Genomic DNA, 22,935 nt, shown 5'->3' with positions numbered 1-22,935 from the left:
GGACACGGCCAAACAAAAAATGTAGACTGGTTGGGCGAATTCCCATGCACCCTTGAGGAGCCTGCTGAGGGTGTAGTGCTTGTCCACTGTTCGACGGCCAGGACAACAACCACATTGGTCCTGCTGGATCTGAGATCCAACTTCTCGACGGACCCCCCTCTCCAGCACCCCTGAATAGACTTTTCCGGGGAGGATGAGGAGTGTCATCCCCCAATGGTTAGAACACACCCTCCAGTCACCCTTCTTAAAAAAGGAGAACACCACCCCTGTCTGCCAATCCAGAGGACTGTCCCCGATGTCCACGCTAAATTGCAGAGGCGTGTCAACCACAACAGCCCCACAATATCCAGAGCCTTTAGGAACTCTGCGAGAATCTCATCCACCCCCGGGGACTTGCCACCAAGGAGTTTTTTTAACCACCTCTGTGACCCGAGATAGAAGAGACCCTCAGAGAACCCAGACTCAGCTTCCACATGGCAAAGCATGATGGTGGAATTGAGGAGCTCTTCGAAGTATTCTCCCCACCGACTCACATCCCAAGTTGAGGTCTGCAGTGCCCCATCGATTCTACACAGTGTTGACGGTGCACTGCTTCCCTGTCCTGAGACGCCGGACAGTGGACCTGAATTTCCATGGCCTCACCGAACTCCTCCCATAACCGGGTTTTTGCCTCAGTGACCACAGAAGCAGCATTCCGCTTGGCCAGTCAGTACCTATGAGCTGCCTTGAGAGTCCCACAGGCCAAAAATAACCAATAGGACTCCTTCAGCTTGACTGCATCCCTCACTCTTGGTATCTACCAAGTTTGGTGTTCCGGCTTGCTCACTCAGTGCCACCACTCTACCTAGCGTTAGCTTCACTCCCAGAAAAAACTGAAAACTGTCCAGATGTATTTGGCATTCCTGCTCGCTTGCTCAGCGCCACCTCTGATTGTTTTTGGGAGGAGAGGTGCCTAGGTGCCTATTGGAATATGGCAACAACTATGTACAACAAAAAATATACAGTCCAACAGGTGTGAAAGTATCTATGAATCACTGCTTCAATTTTTTCATTTTTATTTTTTTAGAAATTCAAGCTCATCAGCAAGAAAAAAAAATGTAAACAGAGGCAAAAGCAAGCAGAGCAAGGCAAAAAAGCGTCTGCACTATACGAGAGCAGGGAGTAGTCACTTTAACCACTAGCCATTTTCATACTGCCCATCTGAGTTGGCATTTATGCAGCAGTGCCTTGAAAAAAAATGTTAAGAAGCTGAAAAAAAAACAGCAAGGTCTGTGGGTGGACAAAGCCTGAACACTGAAGGCAGTGGTCAGGCAGAGGACCTTGTCAAGGCTCTGCAGTTCATGCAACTATACATTTCTGCATGTGTAAAATTTTTGTGGTTTTGTTTTGTAGCTTTTATGATGAATGATGGGATGCACAATATAGTCTACAACCAACATCGCAATATTTTTAGATTATTTTGAGAGACAATACAGTGCCCCAATTCTAATTTCTTGTTGCATATCACAAACAAATGTTTCAAACCATAAAACCAATTTTAATATTACTCAGAGATAACCAAAGTAAATAGAAAATGCAGTTTTCAAATGAAAATTCAATTTATTTAGGCACAAAAAAGAATCCAAACTTTTCTAACCCTCTGTGCAAAATGAATTGCTCCCCCCTGCTTTGTTAAATCACAAAGTCACTGTGACGAACCACACATTAGGGAAAGGTGAGTCTGGAAAAGGTTACAAAGTCATTTCCAAGGCTTTGAGGCACCAGCAAACCATTGTCAGAGCCATTATCCACAAATTGAGAAAACTGGGAATTGTGGCAAACCTTCTCAGGAGTGGACAGACCGTTATGCCAAAAGTGAAGTATGGTGATGGTCTGGGGATCCATTGCTGCCTCGGGAACAAGACAAGCCTGCTGTGATTGATGGAACAAAGAATTTAGCGGTGTACCAGAAAATAATGAAGGAAAAAGTGTGGCTATCAGTTCGTGCCCTGAAACTCTACAGCTCTTGGATCATGCAGCAGGACAATGATCTGAAAGACACCGGAAAGTCCACCTCTGAATGGTTAAAAAAAAAAAAAATGAAGGTTTTGGAGTGGCCAGGTCAAAGTCTGGATTTAAATCCTATTGAGATGCTGTGGTGTGACCTTAAACAAATATGATATGACAGACATGATAGAAATCCCTCCAATATGGCAGAGTTGAAATAACAACAAAAAAAGTGGCACATAATTCCTCCAGAGCAATGTGAAAGAATCCTCACCAATTATCGTAAACTCTTGATTTCAGTTATTGCTGCCTAGGGTGGCACAACCTATTAGATTCAGGGGACAATTATTTTTTTAGAGGGTCAGAAGGCTTGGATTTATTTGTGCCTTAATAATTTGAATTGTCATTTGAAAACTGCAATTTGTACTTCCTTGGGTTGTCTCTGAGTGATATTAAAATTGGTTTGATGATTTGAAACCTTTGTGATAAGGAAAAAAAATACTGAAATCAGGAGGGGGCAAATATTTTTCACTCCAGTGTAGCTATCTCGATACTCTGATTTCTTTTGGAAATCACTTCTTTTCCTTTCGGCTTGTCCCGTTAGGGGTCGCCACAGCGTGTCATTTTTTTCCATCTAAGCCTATCTCGTCCTTTCTCTAACACCCACTGTCCTCATGTCCTCTCTCACAACATCCATCAACCTTTTCATTGGTCTCCCTCTCGCTCTTTTGCCTGGCAGCTCCATCCTCAGGACCCTAAAATATACTCACTCTCTCGCCTCTGGACATGTCCAAACCATCAAAGTTTGCTCTCTCGAACCTAGTCTCCAAAACATCCAACTTTGGCCGTGCCTCTTATTAGCTCATTTCTAATCCTATCCAACAAGCTCACTCCGAGCGAGAACCTCAACATCTTCATTTCTGCCACCTCCAGTTCTGCTTCCTGATTTTCTTCAGTGCCACAGTCTCTAATCCGTACATCATGGCTACCCTCACCACTGTTTTATAAACTTTGCCCTTCATCCTAGCAAAGACTCTTCTGTTACATAACACATTAGAGACCTTCTGCAAGAACGTCTGCCACCTGATACCTCTCTTACCAGGAAAACCATCTCACTTGTCATATTCAAGGGTGAATAAAGTGCCCTGCAATTGACAACTCCAGTGAATGTTCAATTTTTTTCACGGACTTTTTTGCATTCTTTTGTGTTTGCACCTAACTGCCCAGTCAATCCTTTGGGCAGAGATCTCCTCATCGGCACGTGCCCTCTCATCAAATGGAGCCCTAATGGACTTATCCTAGAATTTCCGGATGGTAACACGTACTGCTGCTCTACCGCCTCTGCCTCCGGTGCCACCTCCCAGTTTCCGCTTGTTGAACAACGCTCTGTTGCATGCGCCACTGCCGACATCTATTGGGCAAGAGTGGATATTGACTCCAGTGGTTGGCTCGAGGCTGAGCACTTTTGGACTCTCTGGTCACCTTGGGTCCGTAATCTCAGATCTTATGATATTGTAACTGATTGTATGCATTGCACTTTGTACTATGACAGATCAGGAGAAGAGATCTATAGCGAGGCATTTCAGGACATTTATGACAACATATGGGAATTGAACATGGGTGATTTGTTTGTGGGCAAACCAGGTGTAGGCTTCTCGGTGTTCTTGACTCCAGAACAACTCGAAAGGTATAAGATGGCGGATCCTCTGGATCCTTCTATGCCTCCTTGTCACCTACATGTCTCCTTGATGGTTTCGCCTCAGCACACAGCAAAGGATCTTGGTCCGTTTGTCCTGACATGCACACATGCCACAGATTGGCAAAATTCATTTCACTCTTAATTGCTCTATTCCTCATCACTTGATGCTTATTGGATTCAGTCTAACACATTTTTGTCAACTTCTGCTTTGGAGCACCAGCTTCTGGATAGGCACCATGGACGTGAAACAACCGACAGCGACTTTGCTGGTCAGCTTCTTGATTCCCTTCCTGCATCGCTGTGGTCCACGAATCCCACTGATGTTGGTCTCTGCAATGTCTCACCTGTTGAGTTTCTGATGAAACCAGGACGAATATATGTTCCCCAATACTATGTAAAAGAGGCTGGGATGGTTGGCATTTTGGACACAATTGACGGCCTGCTCAATGCAGGGGTGTTATGTGAAATTCCTGAATCTGATTAGAACACACCAATTTTACCCGTTGAAAAGAAAGACACTGAAGAGTTTCGCATGGTCCATGACCTGCGAGCAATTAATGCGGCTGTTTTAACTCCCACTTTGCCAGTCCCGAACCCTCACGCAACACTGTCCCAAATTACATCAGCCCACACTCATTTCACTTGCATTGACTTGGCTAATGCTTTCTTTTGCATTCCTCTCCATCCTTCAATGAGGCAATTTTTTGCTTTCACTTGGAATGGTGTTTGTTACTCCTACAATCGCCTGCCTCAAGGTTTTGTCCTTTCCCCCGGACTCTTCAACAACTGTCTTCGTCAGTTGCTGTCTCCGCTTGAATTGCCTAATGGAGTTCTCCTGGTGCAGTATGTGGATGACCTCTTGCTGGCAGGTCCATCTGAAACTTCTTGTCTTGAAGCAACCAGGTATTTGCTCTCTCATTTGGCCTCTGTTGGCCTGAAGTGTTCCAAGTCCAAACTTCAGATTGCCCGACCACAGGTTTCCTTTCTCGGACGACTGATCTCACGCTACGGCACAGGAATGTCTCCCTCTCACAAAGACGACATACTTCATCACCCAAAACCAATGAATGTCAAAACTATGCTGGCCTTTCTTGTTCTTTGCAACTACTCCAGACATCATGTTCCAGACTTTGCTGAACTTACTTACCTGCTCCGACAGATGGTAAATGACCCGGGTATGCGGAACCTTTCTAATATTCTTTGTTGGACCACGGAAGCAGATACCTCCTTCATTTCCTTGAAACAGAATCTTTCCACTGCTGCGGCTCTTGCGATTCCTGATTACAACCGCATGTTTTATCTAGACGCATCTGAAAAGGTCAGCAGTTTGTCTGCTGCCTTTTATCAGAAGGGGGAAGGAGGAAGTCGACAAGTCTGTCTGTATGCATCCACTCCATTGGAAAAATACGAGCAAAGACATCCAATATGTGCTGCTTTCGCATCTGCTCTAGTCAGAGTGATTCAGAAAACATTTCACATTGTTCTCCATCACCCACTGACTGTGCGAACATCACACAGTACAGTCACAAGTCAAGCTTTTACCAGGACCGGAGGAAGACAGAGGAAAATTGAAGCAATTTTAACACAACCACATCTTCTCTTTACTTATGAAGGAGTAAACATGGCTGAAGGTCTGCTCGAAGGAGAACCACATTGTTGTGTGCGAAGAACTACGGAAGAAGACTCACTTCGCACTGAACTCTATGAGACACCCTTGAGAACCCGGACTTCATTCTTTTCACAGATGTATGTTGCTTCAAGGGCAACGATGGCCCACAGCCTGGATTTGCAGTAATCCAACCCATTGAAACAGGTTTTGAAGAAGTACAAGCTGTAAGAATTTTAGGCTAACAGTCAGCCCAAAGAGCAGAAATTTTGGCATTGACAGCAGCTCTCAGGTTAGCAGAAAACCACTCAGTAAACATTTACACAGATTCAGCGTATGCACACGACAGTTATGTTGCATTAAAAGAATGGCAGCAAAACAATTTCCAAACTGCAACCGGTACACCCATTAAACATTAGGACGACATTCTCAAATTGCATGATGCTTTACTGCTCCCAACAGCAGTAGCAGTAATAAAATGCAAAGGTCACTCCCGAACTAATGATTTTGTATCAGTAGGAAACAAATCAGCATATCAAGCAGCAAAAAAGGCTGCAGGGTACCGGCCAACACTCCAACTAAATGTGAGTCTGAATGTCAAAATCAACAGGAGGTGACAGTAGAAACAGTTAAGTTGTGGCAGGAAAAGGCAAGTACAGAAGAAAAGAGTGTGTGGAAGTCGAAAGGGGGTGTCAAAGATGAGGATGGCAAAAAGAACGTAAATGCATTCCATCTCAGACACAATTGAAAAATCTAATTTCTGAAGCCCATGGAACATGCCATGTAGTTGTGGATGAAACATTGAGACGACTCCACTCCTGGTGGCATCCTTTTATGAGACAAATTGTTAAAGGTGAACTGCAGGACTGCAGCGTTTGCAGTTTTGAATGACTTGCAGGTGACGTCACATCTGTTTTGAATTTTTTCTGGCCGCCATATTGGGAGGTCTCATTTCGCTGGTTACATTAGATTACACAAGACGCTTTTTGACTTCTGAGACGATGGTGCACACGTGTTGTGTTATTGGCTGCTATAACAAGTTCAGCAAAGAAGGGAACAGACGGTTTTTCCGATTTCCGAAAATAATTACGCACCAAGGACCCCAAACAGAAGAAATGTCGAGCAACCGGCAAGCGAAGTGGCTCAGTAATATCTCGCGTGCAGATCTAACTCGTCCCACAGTTTCAAGTTGTGTGTGCAGCGATCACTTCATAAGTGGTAAGTTTAAGCCTAGTATTGCACTTTGACCATATCCTCCTACCGCTTTTTTTACATGTGTTGTTTGTTGTGTTTTATATTACAAGACTAACTGTGTTTGATAGGTCTACATGTACATCTACATCCAACTCGGCCGCCGATCGAAATCGGCCGCCAGTGACCGGCTTTTCCATCTACAGTTTAGGATACAAACATATGAATGTGTGTTGTGCGTTTGCTGTCTGTTTACTGTCTGTAAACGTCAAATTATTTTTAAGAAGGAAATATACCGTGTATATATATATATTAAAAACAACACAAGTATGTGTGTAGCACCTACCACCTACCAGGGCATCATTCACGCTAGCCCTAATACAACAGTAGCGGCTTTCTATATGCTGACATTTGAGTAAGGCAAATGTGAACAAATAGAAAGCCGCTACTTTTGTATTAGGGCTAGTATTACTATTAGGGCTACATTCAGACATTCACACTATAATTTGTTAGTACTTAGTAATTTACACCTTGTACATTTTAATTATTGTCACATTACTTAATGCTGCTTCAAATAAATTTAAAAGATGGTGTAATATTTATTTGTCATAGATCTTTTTCCCTAATCGGTCCGATTTGTCGGACCTTAAAAGGCCATAATGGCTAAGCAGAAACAACAACAGTGAGTTACACACTCTGTCCCGGGTGATTACAAGTTACTTACTCGGGCAACAATTAAAACCTTTTCTTCATACAACGTTTTGCAGAGGACACTGAATCCACCCGCTTACAAAGTAATTGTAAGCCTCCAAGGACTTGTAGGCCTTCATCTGTTGGTTAGTAAGGCTGTTGGTTGTAAGCACCAAGTCGTTCACGATGTCGGGGTATTCAACTCTTGGCCAACATTTTTCTGTCGCAAAATCAGCCTTCGATAGACTATACAGGTCCAGATCCTCACATAAACTGATTTTCTGCCTGTAGTAGGGTTTCAGATCAGCCGACAGATCCTCAAAATACTTGGAAAACGCCATAGAAAGTGAAGATACAATGAACGCGATGCTGGTATGTAGACAAATTTTAAGAACTGTTTACAACCTCCCATCATGGCCGACACAAAAAAAATCTTACCCACAATGCACTTGCTCTGAAGTTGTGCAAGCGACCAATAAACAGTATGCCTACAACAAAACCACCGCAGTGAGTACACGATCCGGACGTGGACGCTCCTGGTCAGGTGATTTCAATGTATTTTACTGACATAACTAAAACAGTGTCAGGTTACCGGTATTTGCTAGTTATAGTAGATTCCTTTTCAGGATAGCCAGAAGCATATCCCTGCAAATCTGAAAGAGCCAATGTAGTGGTAAAACATTTGGTTAATCATTATATTCCAACGCACGGGGGTTCCCTAGGAAAATTAGATCAGACAATGGAACTCATTTCAAAAACAAACATCTCCAGGCTGTAGAAAAAATGCTAGGTTTGAAACATCATTTTGGTTCTGTGTATCATCCACAATCGCAAGGTCAGGTTGAGCGCATGAACAGGAACATTAAGGATAAGATAGCTAAGGCTTTAGTTTCACCCACACTCAATTGGTTGCAAGCTCTTCCATTGGCATTGATGAACATTCGGATGTCATTGAATTCTTCTTAAGGGTGGACTCAATTCGAGTGTCATATTAACAGACCGTTTCCAGCAACCACAGCTCCACTGGCTGTGGGTGAAGTTCCAGGCCCACCTGGGCTCAGGCAACTAACCATTAATTTCTCCCATTTGACAGAAACATTTCCAGACGGTCCCCTCGAAATGAACATTTGCGAATCTGTGTGGTTAAAAGTGATTAAAACGACAGTGGTCTGAATCTACGTGGGCAGGTCCCTTCCAAGTAACTGAGCGGACAGCCACAGCAGTAAGTCTTGAAGGAAAGGGGGACACGTGATTCCACATGTCGTCTACACGACCCGCCAGGTCCGCCTCAGGCTCGGCAATCCCTCCACCTGATGACAACCGGAAAACTGCGTCTCCAGTGCCGGCTAGCACCCTTTGATGACATCATTCTACCAGGGTTTATTTCACGGTACACGAGCACAATAATCCCAGTGAATCAATTTAGGACCAGGTTGTCTAACTCCAAGGTCCTGAAGAAGCTGACTGCGCCCCAGCTCGACTCATCCCAGAGGAAAAGGTCCCCTCTCCGTGATGTTAACATGAGTCCCTCTTCGACACAGACATTGGCAGGGATGGCCATCGTCTGGGTGGTAGCCATCCTGGTGCAGTCAGGGGTCATTGCAGAAGCAGCCTTAGGATGTCCCATCCTAATTTGCACGCAGCATATTACAGGGGGGTTCTATGTAATGTCCACCACCACTGTGACCAGCTAAGGAGAATACCTAATGGTTCCGGGAAATGCTCGAGTTACGTTCGAATTCAATGCGTGCAAATTTTACCCTTGTTCTTGGGCTCCTAATTATCAGTATTATCTGTCTTCTGTATCTTGGTCATAATATACCACTGTAGTGTACTCTGGGTCTGATTGGCAGATATCCTGTGTCTATCATCCCCACCATATCGAATGTGTGCAGATAGCTGAGCGTAGTAGGCCCCCTTGGTGCAGGACATGCTCGTTTGAGTTTATCAGTGGATCTTCGCTCACTGAACATCTCTTCTCTCTTGACAACTCCGACTCCGCACGCCGGCCCCTGTCATATCCTCACTGCCTCAAGTTGTATAGATTTTTTGCTAACCCCATATGCTTCGAATGTGGACTTTACCCCTGTTTGTGTTTGTCAGAGAGTCCTACAGGCTGCTCAAGAGCATAGACCAGGGCAGTTGGTTGAAGGCCAAGAAGCAGGAGTCCGTGCTCAGTTCACTCAAGAAATGTCTGTAGCAGACGCCCTGGGGGTGGCGTCAGGGGTGAGAAGGATTGGTAGCAATTCATGGATGGAGAGAGCAGCAGCAGCCAGTGCCGTGTACCCTGCAGCCGACTGCCTAGTGTGTATGTTAGCATGTCCCGTTATGTTCCTCATACCCCCACCCCCCACTTAGATGCGCCAACAAACGCGTCATGTATTGTTCCAGTCATGTCTGAAGACATTCCACCAGAACCTTGTAAACGGTGGGGTACAATTCATCCCTTGTCTCCTGCAACTGCCCCTGTGCCGGTTTTCTATGCCGGTAAAGTGTCCCTGAGTTCTACCTGCTTTTTTAAAAATTCATCCACTCTCCCACATGAAGCGAAAGTTGGAATGATTCCCCAACAACACTGCCGGATTTTTCAGGTGACCAACAGGTCTGATGGATCGGAAGCCTTGACTCGCGGACGGGCGGACGTGTGGTTGTACTGTGGTGGAGTCACCCTATTCAATGTTCTCCCTTTTCGTTGGACAGGCCGATGCGCTCTGGTGTCTGCTATTTATCCAAACTTTGTTGCTCCACTAGATGCTCATGCTAGTCTCCTCGAAGTAACAAACCAGGCCGTTACAACACGTCACCGCCGTTCTATATATGACCCGAAGGACCCATTCTTTAACTCCCCGGTTTATATAGATACTATAGGTGTACTCCGTGGTGTTCCGAATGAATATAAACTTACTAATCAGATAGCTGCAGGATTTGAAAGCCTTCCCTTGCTTTCTGCCATTTTTACCGTCACCCCCAATAAGAACGTTGAGCGCATTAATTATTTACATTACAACCAACAGCACCTGGCAAATTACACCAGGGACGGCTTCGAGGCTGTCCATGAACAATTGGCTGCCACCTCTTTGATGACACTCCAGACCAACATGGCGGTGGACATGATTGTCGCAGAGAAGGGAGGGGTTTGTTCCATGTTCGGAGATCAATGTTGTACAGTTATTCCGAATAACACAGCCCCCGATGGATCCCTGGCCATCATTTTCAGAAATTGCGGTCTTTGTCGAGTGAGATGAAATTCCACTCAGGGGTAGACACCTCTTTATGGGATAATGCTCTTAGTGTCTTTGGCAAGTACAAGGCCTTGGTAACGTCGGTTATCTCCGTTGCTGTTTTTTCACCTCTCTTGACTTTCTGCGGTTGTTGTTATATTCCTTGTGTTCGATCCTTGTGTCAGCAATTGATTACTGCTGCCATTGAGAAAAAGGACATTTATGTTCCTCCACCCTATATGATGGCTGAATTGCTTCCTCCTTCAGGCCCGTCCGTTGTACCACACGCTCCAGACGATAACGCGGCTGGAACTTTCCTTTAATTCTGTTTATTTCAGTTGTCGGACTCTTTTGAGTCCGAAAGGGGGATTGAAGTGTACTATCGATTTTATTTTATTGATGTGTATCTCTTTATTGATGCGTATCTTTTGCTCACACATGCCAAATCATCAGTTAACCTTACTGGAGAGACCAGGGCATAGGAATGTGCCAATTACCAGCTTAGTCATTATGATGAAGATAGTTTGTGATGCTCTTATTTTATGATGCAGTTCTCTTGTAATGCTCTTTAGTTTCCTTTCATACATTTGTGATGCGGACCCTGCTGGTAGTAGAGGAATGCTGTAAGTCCTCTGTACCTTTGCACTTGTGATCTGCTACAGCCATTGTCTGTCACTCATTTGTGCCCAGAATATTTTAAAAGTAAAAGCTTCGGAGAAACGGTTCATCATCGCCAGCCTGTATTTGGATAACAAACATTCTCACTACCCGAAATTAAACGAACACACGGGGTGAAAAAGCATCCTCCAACACTACGTACAGGCAAGTACCTAAATGCAAAGCCTTTGGTAAAATCAGTTCAAAAGTGGACCAATGAAGCAAAATTTCAACTTCAAAGTTGCTTTGGCTGCAGACATTGGAGTGTCTTTGAAAATTCAGCGAGCAGCCTAGATGAATTCACGGATATTGTCACCATTTGTGCCAATTTCTGTGAGGAGGTGTGTGTAACAAGAAAAAATGTTTGCACGTTCAATAACAACAACCCACGGTTTACAGCCAGACTTAGGCAACTCAACCAGGCGAAAGGAGGTCGCATATTGTAGTGGTAGTAGGGACCTCTGCAATCACACTAGAAACCATCTGACTGAAGAAATTAACTTAAAACTGGAAAACCACTTTGACAGTAATGACTCCAAATCAGTCTGGCACAGATTACAATCGCTCACTAACTACGAGCAACAATCCTCACCCCCAGTTGATAACAATTGTGGGCTAGGCCAACGGCCTGAACAGCTTTTACTGTGGATTTGAAAAGGACACTTTCACTCCACACATCCACCAAGTCACACCACCCTCCACTTCAACATCTCCAACTCCATCTTTTAACATCCATTAACGGGACGTAAGGCAGATCTTCAAACAACAAAAGATCCACAAAGCGCTGGGCCCAGGCCTTTTGTCCCATCCTGCACTGACGAACTTGCTCCTGTCTTCACAAAGCTCTTCAACAGGTCTCAAGAACTGTCTGAAGTACCAACCTGCTTCAAATGCTCCACAATCATACCGGTTCCTCAAAAAGCAGCAGTGTCAGGTCTTAATGACTACAGGCCTGTTGCCTTGACATCTGTGGTCATGAAGTCTTTTGAATGCCTTTTGCTCGACCATCTGATGAGTGTCACAGGTGCCCAGCTGGACCCACTGCAGTCTGCCTATCGAGCTAACAGGTCTAAGGAGGATGTCATCAACACAGGTCTGCACTTCATTAACAGTGGTAAACCTTGCCAGAAGTGGCCAGCCTACAAAAATTACATTACGACAACAGCAATAACTCATCCAACAGCAACAAAGAAAAGGAGAGCAACTTCTAAAAAAAAAAAAAAATGCTATCCTCCCTTTTTTCAGTTTAAGTCAGTGTAATGACACAATAGTAAACGTTCAAAGGCAAAACCCAAAAGTTGTATTCCAAACTCAATTTAACTCAACTTTATTGCCAAATAAACTATATGTACTGTGTAATTTCTGATGATAGCCTTTCAACTCCTACAGGTCCTAAGAGAATATAAGACTGTTTTCGGTTCATCAAATTTAATGTGTGCACCTGATGGGCTAATGGAGAATGAGAGAGCTTCATAATTAAGGGAACAATATTTGACAAAAAAATTTCCCATCCTTCAATAAAAAAAGAAATGTGAACAAAATCTCTGTTCCTCCCGTGTCCTTGTTCATTAATTTATTCAGAGGTACTGACTGTGGGCAATGAAAAATTGTCTTTAGATTTAAAGGTTCTGTTTGATTTTATATGGTCTAAATAGGGCAGAAAAGATTACCTCTTGATGATGACCCTTCAATAAACAACTTCAGTGGTGTGAAAATTGAATTCACATTGACTGCAGCTACTCACAATTGCACTGTAAGTGACTAAAAGTGGAACACACTTTTTGGAATATTTTTAATTGCCATGAACATTTTTATCACAATAGAGTGATCCAAAACAGCAGACCTAAAACCAACTGGTATCAAACATCTCACATTTTTTGTTAAAAATATCCACAGCATTAGAAATGCTGGTTCACTTCTGCATTCTGTGGTTGGCATTATATTTTAGGCGATTGATTGAACACTCGGGTAGGAGAGGGGCGGAACTGTCAAATGATCACCACCTGGGAGTGAGCTCAGCCAGAGGTTGGGGAAGATGCCAGTTAGACCTAGCAGTTCCAAACGCATTGTGAGAGTCTACTGGGAACATCTGACAGAATCCCCTGTCAGAAAAAGTTCCAACTCCCACCTCAACCAGAAATGTACCTACATCCCGGTAGATATGGGGGTCATTGACTCTGTGTGGTCCATGATCCGTGTCTCCATTACTGAGGTGTGACCATAAGGTGGTCAGTAACTGTCGTGGCTCCAACCCCCCAAGTCCCTTGGTGGCCACCAGTGGCAAAGGATCCCATCAAGCTGAAGAAAGAGTCCTGCTGGGCATTTTTGGCCTGTGGGACTCCTGAGACAACGTCGGGACTATGGGGTACCAAAACCCCTGATACGGGCTGTTCGGTCCCTGTATGACTGCTGTCTGACTTTGGTCCGCAGTGCTGGCAGTAAGTATTTTTCGTTTCTGGTCATGGTTGGACTTTGAGGCTTACCTTTGCTACTGATTGTTAACTTTTATGGAGAGAATTTCTAGGTGCAGTTTGGTAGCACCGGTATAGCATGCCTGCTTTTTCCAGATGTGGTTGCATTGGTTTCATTAAGCTGTGATCTCCAACCCTCACTGGAGTTGTTCACAGTCAAATGTGAAGCAGTTGGAATGAAAATCAGCACCTCTAAAACTGAGACCATGGTGCTTTGTTGGGAAAGGGTGGAGTACCCTCTCCATGTTGAGGATGAGATCATCCCTCAAGTGGAGGAGTTCAAGTATCTTGAGTTGTTTTTCCACAAAGGAGGGAAGTATAGAATGGGATCGACAGGCATATTAGTGCACCGATACAGACATTGTATCTCATAGTTAGGGTGAAGGAGTTGAGGTGAAAGACTAAGCTCTCAATTTACCGGTCGATATCTCTCTCCATTAGAGTTAGGGTGAGAAGCCCGGTCATCCAGCTCAGAGTAGTGCCCCCTGTTGCTCCACACTGAAGTAGCTCAAGACCCAGGACACTGAAGAGAGTATGTCTCCTGGATGGCTTGGGAACACCTCGAGGTCCTTCCGGAAAAGCTGGATGAGGTGACTCGAGAGAGGGAAGTCTGGGCTTCCCTGGTAAAGCTATTGTCCTCGCGACCCAAACTCTGATATGCAGAAGAAAATGGATGGATGCACAAAGACTAAAAACGACACACAATGGAAACAAATAGTGTTGTAAGGGTTGTTTTTTTATTTTTTACAAGTTATTTTTGTTTAGTTTACAGTGGGAAGTAGTAATCGGAAAAAAGAGCATATGTATACATATATACACCATTATGGGACAGAAAGGTTTTAAACGAAACTTCAAAAACGGTTCAAATATCAAATCAAAATACAGTACATTAATTAAAACTGTTGTGTCAGGATGAAAAACAAAAAAATTAAACACTAGTTTTAAAGCACTTACTTGAAAATGTAAAATGTTAACGTTTTATATGTTTGCTCCTATATTTAATGCTACTTTTAGTCTGAGAGAACAACGGCTCACAAATTTGATGACTCCACCAACACATTGATTTTAAAATGTTACCTTTAAACTAGTCTTACTTGTAGACCAAGGATGTTTGGGGGTGGGGTGCTCCGAGAATCCTTATTAGTGTATCGGTTAAGTGCATCTGTTCTCTGACACTCTAACACAGATCTTGTTTTCGTAGCCTTAACGGCCAGGTCTCTGGAGTGCAATTAGATTTCATGTGACAAAAAAAAAGGAAAAAAAAAAGCCCTAAAGTCATCCTTACACCAATTCTTATGTGACAAAACCGGTTCAGTTAACGTTTATAAAACTGAACAAAGTAAAAATCTGGGTCCTTAGTTTGAGAATGTGATTCGTGATTTTTTAACAATATATCATTCTATACTCTCAGTTTCTCGAATAGTTAATAACATCCATTGTATTGAGGTGAGTCTAATATCTTTGCATGAACGAGTCTTACCTGATTGCTGTGGTGGACGACAAATAGAATTCGCGCGATCGTCGCGTGTCTATGTGACAGTCACATGTCAGCAGTGTTATGGTGTGAAGCGGAGCCTGTTCCAGAGGCGAGATCAACCGGATAGGTGTCTGTGTGCGTTTAGGGGTGGGATTTATATGGATGGCGCCGTTCACGCTTCGTTAGGGAGGGGGCGGGGGGGGTTTGCTCGTCTGTACTAAACTGGCGTAGAATGGCATCCAAGCACATTTTCAGGTCGTAGGTATAACTTGCTAACTAGCTATACACTGCAATGGTACAAATGGGTTTGTAAGACAAACTAAGTAACTCGCAATTTAGGCTAGAGCTACTGATGGAAGAAATACAGTACTTATTGCTCTCAATATGTCACGTTTTCATCCTAATTATCTTTAGGAAAAAATAAATCGAATGCATTTGGGGGGGAAAAAAATCTCTGAGTATATTTCAATAAGACCATAGATGAAACGTCTTCCTTTTCCAAATCAGTTAAGTCACCATTGGTTTTAGCATTTGGGGTGGCTGAGATCCCCTTAAAAAAAAAAAATATATATATATATATATATATATATGTGTGTGTGTGTGTGTGTGTGTGTGTGTGTGTGAAGAGTTTGTTTTCAAAACGAGACATAGGCATTTTTTTCAGATTTACGAAACTCGCGCCAAAATTATCCAGCTCTGAATGGATAATTTTGGCACGAGTTTCGTAAATCTGAAAAAAAATGCCTACGTCTCGTTTTGAAAACAAACTCTTCATATATATATATATATATATATATATATATATGTATATATATATATATAGTCAGGTTTAAAGAGCCGAGGACATTTAAAGTAAAATTATCAACGAAGGAAGGTAAGAGGAACTTCTGGCTAGCGAGGAGAACATGGGATGTGTCTCTTTCACAATCTCCAACCCGTTCTAATCACATCTCCACTTTTTTATTGCTTGGCGTGGTCCGCATCACACAAAGCAAATTGTGACAAACAAAGCAACCGTCAAAAATAGTCCATGAGTCTTTGCGATGAAGATGGATCGCTCCCCAAAGAGGGCGCATACACCACCTTTTTCAGCCAGGTGCAAGTCCATGGCTATTTGGTTTTGAAATGGCATTCAGTGGCTCCAAGTTGTTCATGTACAGCCTCAACTAACACTTTTGAGTCCAATTTCCCAATTTTGACATTGTGGCGGATGGTTTATTCTCTCCACGTTCTTGTTGGTTGCACACCACCAACACACGAAAGATTCAAATCCAGTTGCCACTTGGTCAGCCAATTTACACTCGGAACACCACGGGAACACCAATACGCAGATGTTGGATCGTTTTATCCTTGGCATTCAGCTGCTCTCTTCTATGCCATTGTTCAAATGAAACTGCCTGTACAGTATAAGTTGATTTAATAACAGACATAGGATGAATAAAGTACAATGTTACATTCTTGGGCAATTTATTAAAAAGCCCGTTATCTCCTTACCACTACCAGATATCACTATGTGACAATGCTTCAATGAATTCTCAATCACCAAAATGATTTTACACATCATTGCTGATAAATTTCCCAATTACTTTCTTGTTCAATTTAATGTCAGGTTTAAACAGCCTAGGACATTTAAAGTAAAATTATCAAGCAAGGAAGACAAGAGGAACTTCTGGGTCGCGAGGAGAATGTGGCATGTCTCTTTCACAATCTCCAACCCATTCTAATCACATCTCCACGTCTCTACTTTTTTATTGCTTAGCGTGGTCCGCATCACACAAAGCAAATTGTGACAAACAAAGCAACCGTCAAAAATAGTCCATGTGAGTCTTTGCGATGTCTTCACCATCCTCTGGATATCGTCAGTCTTTGTTGTCTTCTGCACCACTGTCTGGTGTTTCCACGGCACCCAATGTATATTGATTGCATCAAATTATTTAAGTACATCATAGCAAAGTTTTCATGGCACCTAATGTGCCTCTCGATTGCATTGCATCACATAAGCATTAAAAACCCAACAAAGCAAATATAAGATAACTTTATATCAAATTAATCCAACATACACACACACACACACACACAGATATATATATATATATATTGTATATGGGGGTGGAGATGGGGGGCAGACGGGCCATTTTGTGGAAATCAAGATTTGTTTAGGTGGGCTAGATATCAGTTTTAGGGCGGCTAGGATTATGAACCTTCGACATAAACATTACCGAATGTATCTTGGGAGGTTTTTAGGATAGCTGAAGCAATCCTTAAAAACAGGGTCACAGCCTCACTGGTTCATATTCCGCCTTATCAGTACTCAAGATCTCAATCAATCCTTCTAACAATCAAACATGACCTCAACCAGGGCAGACATTACCTCTCACTTGTGCTTCTTTATTTTTTTGTAAACATCACGTTGTCATCTGGGCAGATTGAAAAAAGTAAAATGCCCATTTTGACAACTAGAAAGTACAAACATCAGGTTTCAAATGTAGAGCAGAAAAGAAAAAAAAAATCCATTCCATTTTCTAAGCCACTTATCCACACAAGTGTCTTGGGAGTGCTGGAGCCTCTCCCAGCTAACTTTGGGCAAAGCCGGACTACGCCCTGAACTGGTTGCCATCAGTCGCAGAGCACATCGACATCACTGTGCGAGAATTGGGTGTGTGGACCACTCCATCATCAGTGACTGGAAGAAAAAAATATATCCAGGGTACCACTAAAAGAAATACTTAACTATAATACAGATACAATGGGGGCAAGAATGTGAATGCTTTCTATCTTATATAGCTGTGTAAATTGTTTATAAAATGTTGACAGATCATCTGTTTTAACTTGTACCGGTTTTATTATTTTTTTGTGTAGACCACCCTTCACCCAAAGTTATCTGGGGTAGGCTCAGCACTCCTGCGATCCTTGTGAGGATGTGCAGCTTGGAAAGTGAATGGATGAAATAACGTAAACATTCAAAGAAGAGGAGGAACATGTAAGAGAATCTCTAGGCCTCAGACCCCCAAGAGCAAATCACTCAGGAGTGAGATAAACTGGAATCCAATCAATGAAGTTTGATTGGAGGAATGCAACAACCTTTTCTCTCCCCTAGAACACACACCAGTTTATAATTGTCTAGTGTCAATAAACATTACCTGACGTAAAACAACCTTTGCGCAAAAAAAGTACTCAAAGCACCTAGGATTAAAAACGGTTGACTTGTATAAAGCTGAAAAAGGTTTGAAAAGTTTTTGTCTTGATGTTCCTCAGTCCACAGCAAGACTAAATGGAGAGCAAAGTGCTGCTGCTTCGTTTCCAAGGAGTGGAATGCCTGGAAAGTCGACTGCAAGAGGACATCACTAAATCCTCAATGAGGTAAATAAGTAAGCCTAGAACTTCATCTTAAGACTGTAGCCAAATCTATAATACATAAAACAAGGTGGAAGGTGTTGCTCTGACGAAATAAACCCATTGCTGCAGGTTTGACGTTTGTTAAAGAACATTTGGATGTTCCAAAGCACGACAAGCAACATATTGTGTGGACAGATTAAATCAAAATTGAATTGTTTGGAACGCTCAATGCCATGTGTGGAAGAAAAAGTGGCACAACACACCAACATCAAAGGCTTTGTTAAGCGGAGTAGTCCAAAATTCATCCTGATAATTTTTTTCCCTCCCAGTTAACAAATGCGTTCGCTTGTATTTTTCCTTCTTCTCTTGTGAATGTTGGTTATTTTCTATCAAATGTAAAACAATTGTATGCTAATAGTTTAAGACTTTATTCTTGTAATTTAGATCAGTACCACCTTGAAATATATTTAGGTCTCCCAAGTAGCAACCTAATAGCCAACATTGAAATAAAACTTGAAACTCACTTTGCGTTTTTTTTCTAAACATTTATTTATATACAAAAATATGTATTTGTGAGTAATCTGTTAAGGAACAATTGGCAAAGAAGGGGGATTTTTTTTAACATATTTACAGTTGCACATAATATTGGAAACAAACAATCGTCCCATCTTGAGATTAGTTTACTTTTTTTGGTCTCTGATTCTTCCAAAGTACTACAGCAGTGAAGGCCCCTGTGGAGAGGAACGTGGTATTAATTTTTAACTTAAAAATGCATGGAAATGGCGTCATCACATGGGAAAGTGACTCGGGCGTGTGCATTATTGGGGACATTTTGTGTGAATGTTACCTATACAAAGGAGCAGTAGTACTGCTGCAATGCCAGGCAGAATGACTGTGTATTCCCGTGGAAGAAAATAGTTGTGTAATTCATGATCACCGTCCATGAAAGGCTGGCAATTGGGAAGATATCAAACACTACCGTTAAAAAGCAGATACTATTAACACCACAACAAAAAGTACACAACAATTTAATTGGTTTTGAGAGTAAATAAAGATAAGCACAAAAATAACACTTGTTAGGTTGTATTCAACTACACTACATACAGATCCTCTAATGAAGTACAACTTAAACCACCCAAACATACCAGAGCAATGACCCAGATAGAATAGTAAGTAAACAGCATGAGGCTGAAGACAATAAGACTCATGCCTGCTACTTGATCCATTCCGGTAGCCTGCAAATGTAGCACAAGAAGAATGTTGAGTTCTCAAAAATAAGAAACAAAACGATATATAATGGGCAGGGTCAGTGGTGGTGTAGTAGGTGCATATGCGCATGTTTCGATTCCCACTTAGTGATGGTGTGACTGTAAGAGTGAATGGGCGTCTGCCTCTCCAGACCATTTCCTAAAAGGACAAAATACTTTTCAGGACATATACTGTATTGAGAGAGAAGAAAAAGTTACTGAGCAATCAAAGGTTACCAATTATGTGGTAATGCTGGAACAAGTAGTATGTTTTTTTTCTCCTTTCTTTGGCTATGTGCAAAAAGATGTAAAGTCCTCTAGCAATTTGAGCGGTTTGAAATAACAAATAGAACAATAGTCCGGTGTAATGAACCATTGTGCAAAGGGCCCAGAGACTTCAGGAAATGTGTGCAGTTTAAAGTGACTAGTAGCGTGACCATGTGGAACAATGTCGATTATGCTAGTGATGGCCAGAGCAGTTCTTTTGAATATACTGAATCACTCAAATCAGTGCACTAAAAAGAGTTGTTCAACGATTCAATCAGTTCTTTTTCATAAAATCATTTAAGCGCTTCCTCATTCCATAAGTTATCCATCCCGGAGGTTCATGTTCACCAAATGACTATCTGTTGTTATGTATTGTAAAGTGCAAAAAGGGTGGAGATTTTAAAAAAAGAAAAAAAGTTTGGCTAATTGATCACCTACATTTCTATCAATGAGCAAGCTCTTGAACACCCTGCTTTGGTGGTGAGTTTTGAACACGTGTGCAGCGAGCTCAGCTACCAACCATCCTTCTCGAACCGCTTACTTTCAGCTTGGTCATCACTAGCTGCCGTGACTTTTCGGCATTCCACCAGTGGATACCGTTGCTGACACTAGCATCTGCCGCCCAGGCTTCCTTCTCACTCACCTTACTGTTATTGTCATCTGACTAGTAGAAAGGGCGGAAGGACTGTTGAGAAATGCTATATGTAGTTTTAATGTATTATCATGATAAAATGAAAAAAAGAGGGAATGATGGGTATGTAAATACATTTATTTATTCTAAATGTGCTTGTTTTCGCGTGTTTCATAGTCAAAATTAGCTAATAGCTTGAAGAAACAGTTGCTAGTGAAAGCTATCCACTATCTGAATCCTGACGTCCTCGTGGTTAAAAGCACTCATGAGTACACTCATTCCATGGTACATCTTTCCTCTGGCAAACGAATCGCTCATCATACTACTACATCGCTCCTTAGCGGCTCATAATAGTCCAAATCTCTCTTCCGTTCCTCAGTACACCAGTTCATTGAAGAAATCACTCAGTTCATTTAAGATATTCCCCTGTACAAATCACTCATCAGTTCCTTAGTATACCAGTTCACTGAATCAATCACTCAATTTACTTAAGTCCCTCCCCTGCCTGCAAGGCGCTACTGTAGGGCAAAAAAAAGTATTTAGTCAGCCACCAATTGTGCAAGTTCTCACACTTAAATATATGAGGGAAGCCTGGAATTTTCAAACGTATACCTCAACTATAAGAGTGAGAAAAATGAAAATCATGTCTGATTTTTAAAGAATTTATTAGGAAATTTTGGTAGGAAATAAGTATTTTAACAAAAACAAAAGTTCATCAATACTTTATGTACCCTTTGATGGCAATGACAGAGGTCAAATATTTTCTGAAAGATAGTGTTTGGGCCCATTCATTCCTGCAAATCTCTACAGCAGTTATGTTTTGGAGCTGCCGCTGAGCAACAGACTTTCAACTCCCTCCAAAGAGTTTCAATGGGGTTGAGATCTGAAGACTGGCTAGGCCACCGCAGGACATTCAAATACTTCTTACAATGCCACTTCTTCATTGCATGGGCGGTCTTTAATGTCTTCCACTTGCTAATAATTGGTCCCACGTTTGATTTCTTCACACCAACCTTCTTACTTAGTGCAGATTCAGTCTTAGGCTGGTGCAGGTCTATGATTTTCTTTCAGGTGTCCTTTGACAGCTATTTGGTCTTGACCAGAATGGAGTTTGACTGTTTAAGGTTGTGCATGGGTGTCTTTTATACTGATAAATTCAAACAGGTGTGATTAATACAGGTAGGAGAACAGGCGACCCTCTAAAGAAGGTACAAGTTGGCGAGAGACAGAAACCTTGCTTGTTTGTAGGTGACCAAATACTTACTTAGCAAATTAGTTATTTTAAAAGCCGACAGAAATTTTCCCAGAAACTTTTTGTTACCTAGAGTATTGCATGAATCTGAAGACTTTTAAAAAATGATTTCGTGACACTGAGCATTAGTAGTTATATATTTTCAGTAACTAAAGCATTAATCTTCATTGAATCATCATTAATGGATATAATTACGACTGATTTGTGGATTGAGGATCCGAACACCGCTCATCATATACAGCCTATCTACAAGTTAATATAAGACAGGTTTTGCGTTTTAATCATTTATATGAACGTGAATGTGGCGCAATGTTAGGACAACCATTCTTTAATGTAGTGTTTGGAAAAATAAAATATTGCATGCAGCAACACATACCCTGCCACGCATCATGTTTGTCTCACCGAGTAATTTACAGTGTTTACCCAATTTGTTCGTCTGCAGTGTTTCAGACGACCCGAAAAGCATATTCCACTCACTCGCGTGAAGCGAATGTATATCCCACTTTACCACAACCCCCCTCTATTCAAATGCAGCACAAAGGAGCTTGGTAACACAATGTTTAAATCAGTCATTTTAATTCTCTTACCATTTTCCAAGCAGGGATTCTTTGCTGACGCGTTGTTTCCGAGTTGTCTTCTTTGTCATCGCAAGACCGGGTTCTTAGACAGATTGCCTAACATATTCTGCCCCCTACTGGTCAAAATGCAAAAACTCGTGATACGGTGAAACGGTGGAGCGTCTGATGAGGACAGGGGTTGGCAACCCAAAATGGACCCAAAACCCCCCCAAAAAACAAGTATGTCTGGAGGCGCAAAAATATTAAAAGCCTAATATAAGCCTTATAGTGAAGGCAACACATGCTGTATCTATATTAAGAATCTAACTAAGTTGGCTTCAAATGCATAATGAGCATTCATGATTAAATGTTTATTTTCCCTGCAGTGCATACGACGCACCACGTGACAGCTCTGTTATACGGTTCCGCCTCAAATTTAACTTCATTACAATATAATGAATTATGGGAATTATTATTAGAATTATTGACGATCTGCAGCCCTAAGGGGGGCACAATTCCTGTGCGTCCCAAACCCGGATAAATGCAGAGGGTTGCAGCAGGAAGGGCATCCGCCGTAAAACTGTGTCAAACATATTTGAGCGTTCATCAAATGAATTCAATAACGGATACAGTGAAGAAAATAAGTA

At 42.1% G+C, this 22,935-nt stretch overlaps 2 protein-coding genes across 5 annotated transcripts in view; both read right to left on the bottom strand.

Moving 5' to 3' along the window:
• Positions 1–22,436, bottom strand: part of pip5kl1 (phosphatidylinositol-4-phosphate 5-kinase-like 1) — an 88,429-nt gene extending 65,993 nt beyond the window's left edge. Inside the window, exon 1 of one of the 3 annotated variants that reach the window (XM_061801695.1) lies at positions 22,319–22,436. In XM_061801695.1, the coding sequence (XP_061657679.1) occupies positions 22,319–22,321 (3 nt within the window). In that variant the 5' untranslated portion in view covers positions 22,322–22,436. Of the gene's footprint in view, positions 1–15,001; positions 15,138–22,318 lie in introns of those variants that run through there. The other 2 variants (XM_061801694.1, XM_061801696.1) reach the window with 2 other exon arrangements.
• On the bottom strand, positions 18,859–22,454 carry dpm2 (dolichyl-phosphate mannosyltransferase subunit 2, regulatory). Of its 2 annotated transcripts, XM_061801698.1 has the most exons (5): positions 22,319–22,389; positions 19,687–19,741; positions 19,480–19,569; positions 19,182–19,284; positions 18,859–19,065 (listed from the first exon to the last, which is right to left on the bottom strand). In XM_061801698.1, exons 3-5 carry the CDS (start codon positions 19,558–19,560, stop codon positions 19,010–19,012), a joined length of 240 nt encoding a protein of 79 aa, XP_061657682.1. In that variant the 5' UTR covers positions 19,561–19,569; positions 19,687–19,741; positions 22,319–22,389; the 3' UTR covers positions 18,859–19,009. The 2 variants fall into 2 exon arrangements, with proteins under 2 accessions (XP_061657682.1, XP_061657681.1); XM_061801697.1 differs by lacking the exon at positions 19,687–19,741 and having other exon boundaries at positions 22,319–22,454.
• Positions 22,455–22,935: the final 481 nt, after the last annotated feature.

This window comes from Syngnathoides biaculeatus, chromosome 17 (genome assembly GCF_019802595.1).
Source record: "Syngnathoides biaculeatus isolate LvHL_M chromosome 17, ASM1980259v1, whole genome shotgun sequence".
Taxonomy (NCBI): domain Eukaryota; kingdom Metazoa; phylum Chordata; class Actinopteri; order Syngnathiformes; family Syngnathidae; genus Syngnathoides; species Syngnathoides biaculeatus.
This window is presented reverse-complemented; position numbering and strand designations above follow the sequence as displayed.

Bases quoted from the DNA above. Each gene is read 5' to 3' on its own strand.
- dpm2 (XM_061801697.1), bottom strand. The intron at 19,285-19,479 runs GTATGTTTGGGT...CCCAATTGCCAG, and splicing joins CTATCTGGGTCATTGCTCTG to CCTTTCATGGACGGTGATCA. The intron at 19,066-19,181 runs GTAACATTCACA...TCCTCTCCACAG, and splicing joins ACTACTGCTCCTTTGTATAG to GGGCCTTCACTGCTGTAGTA.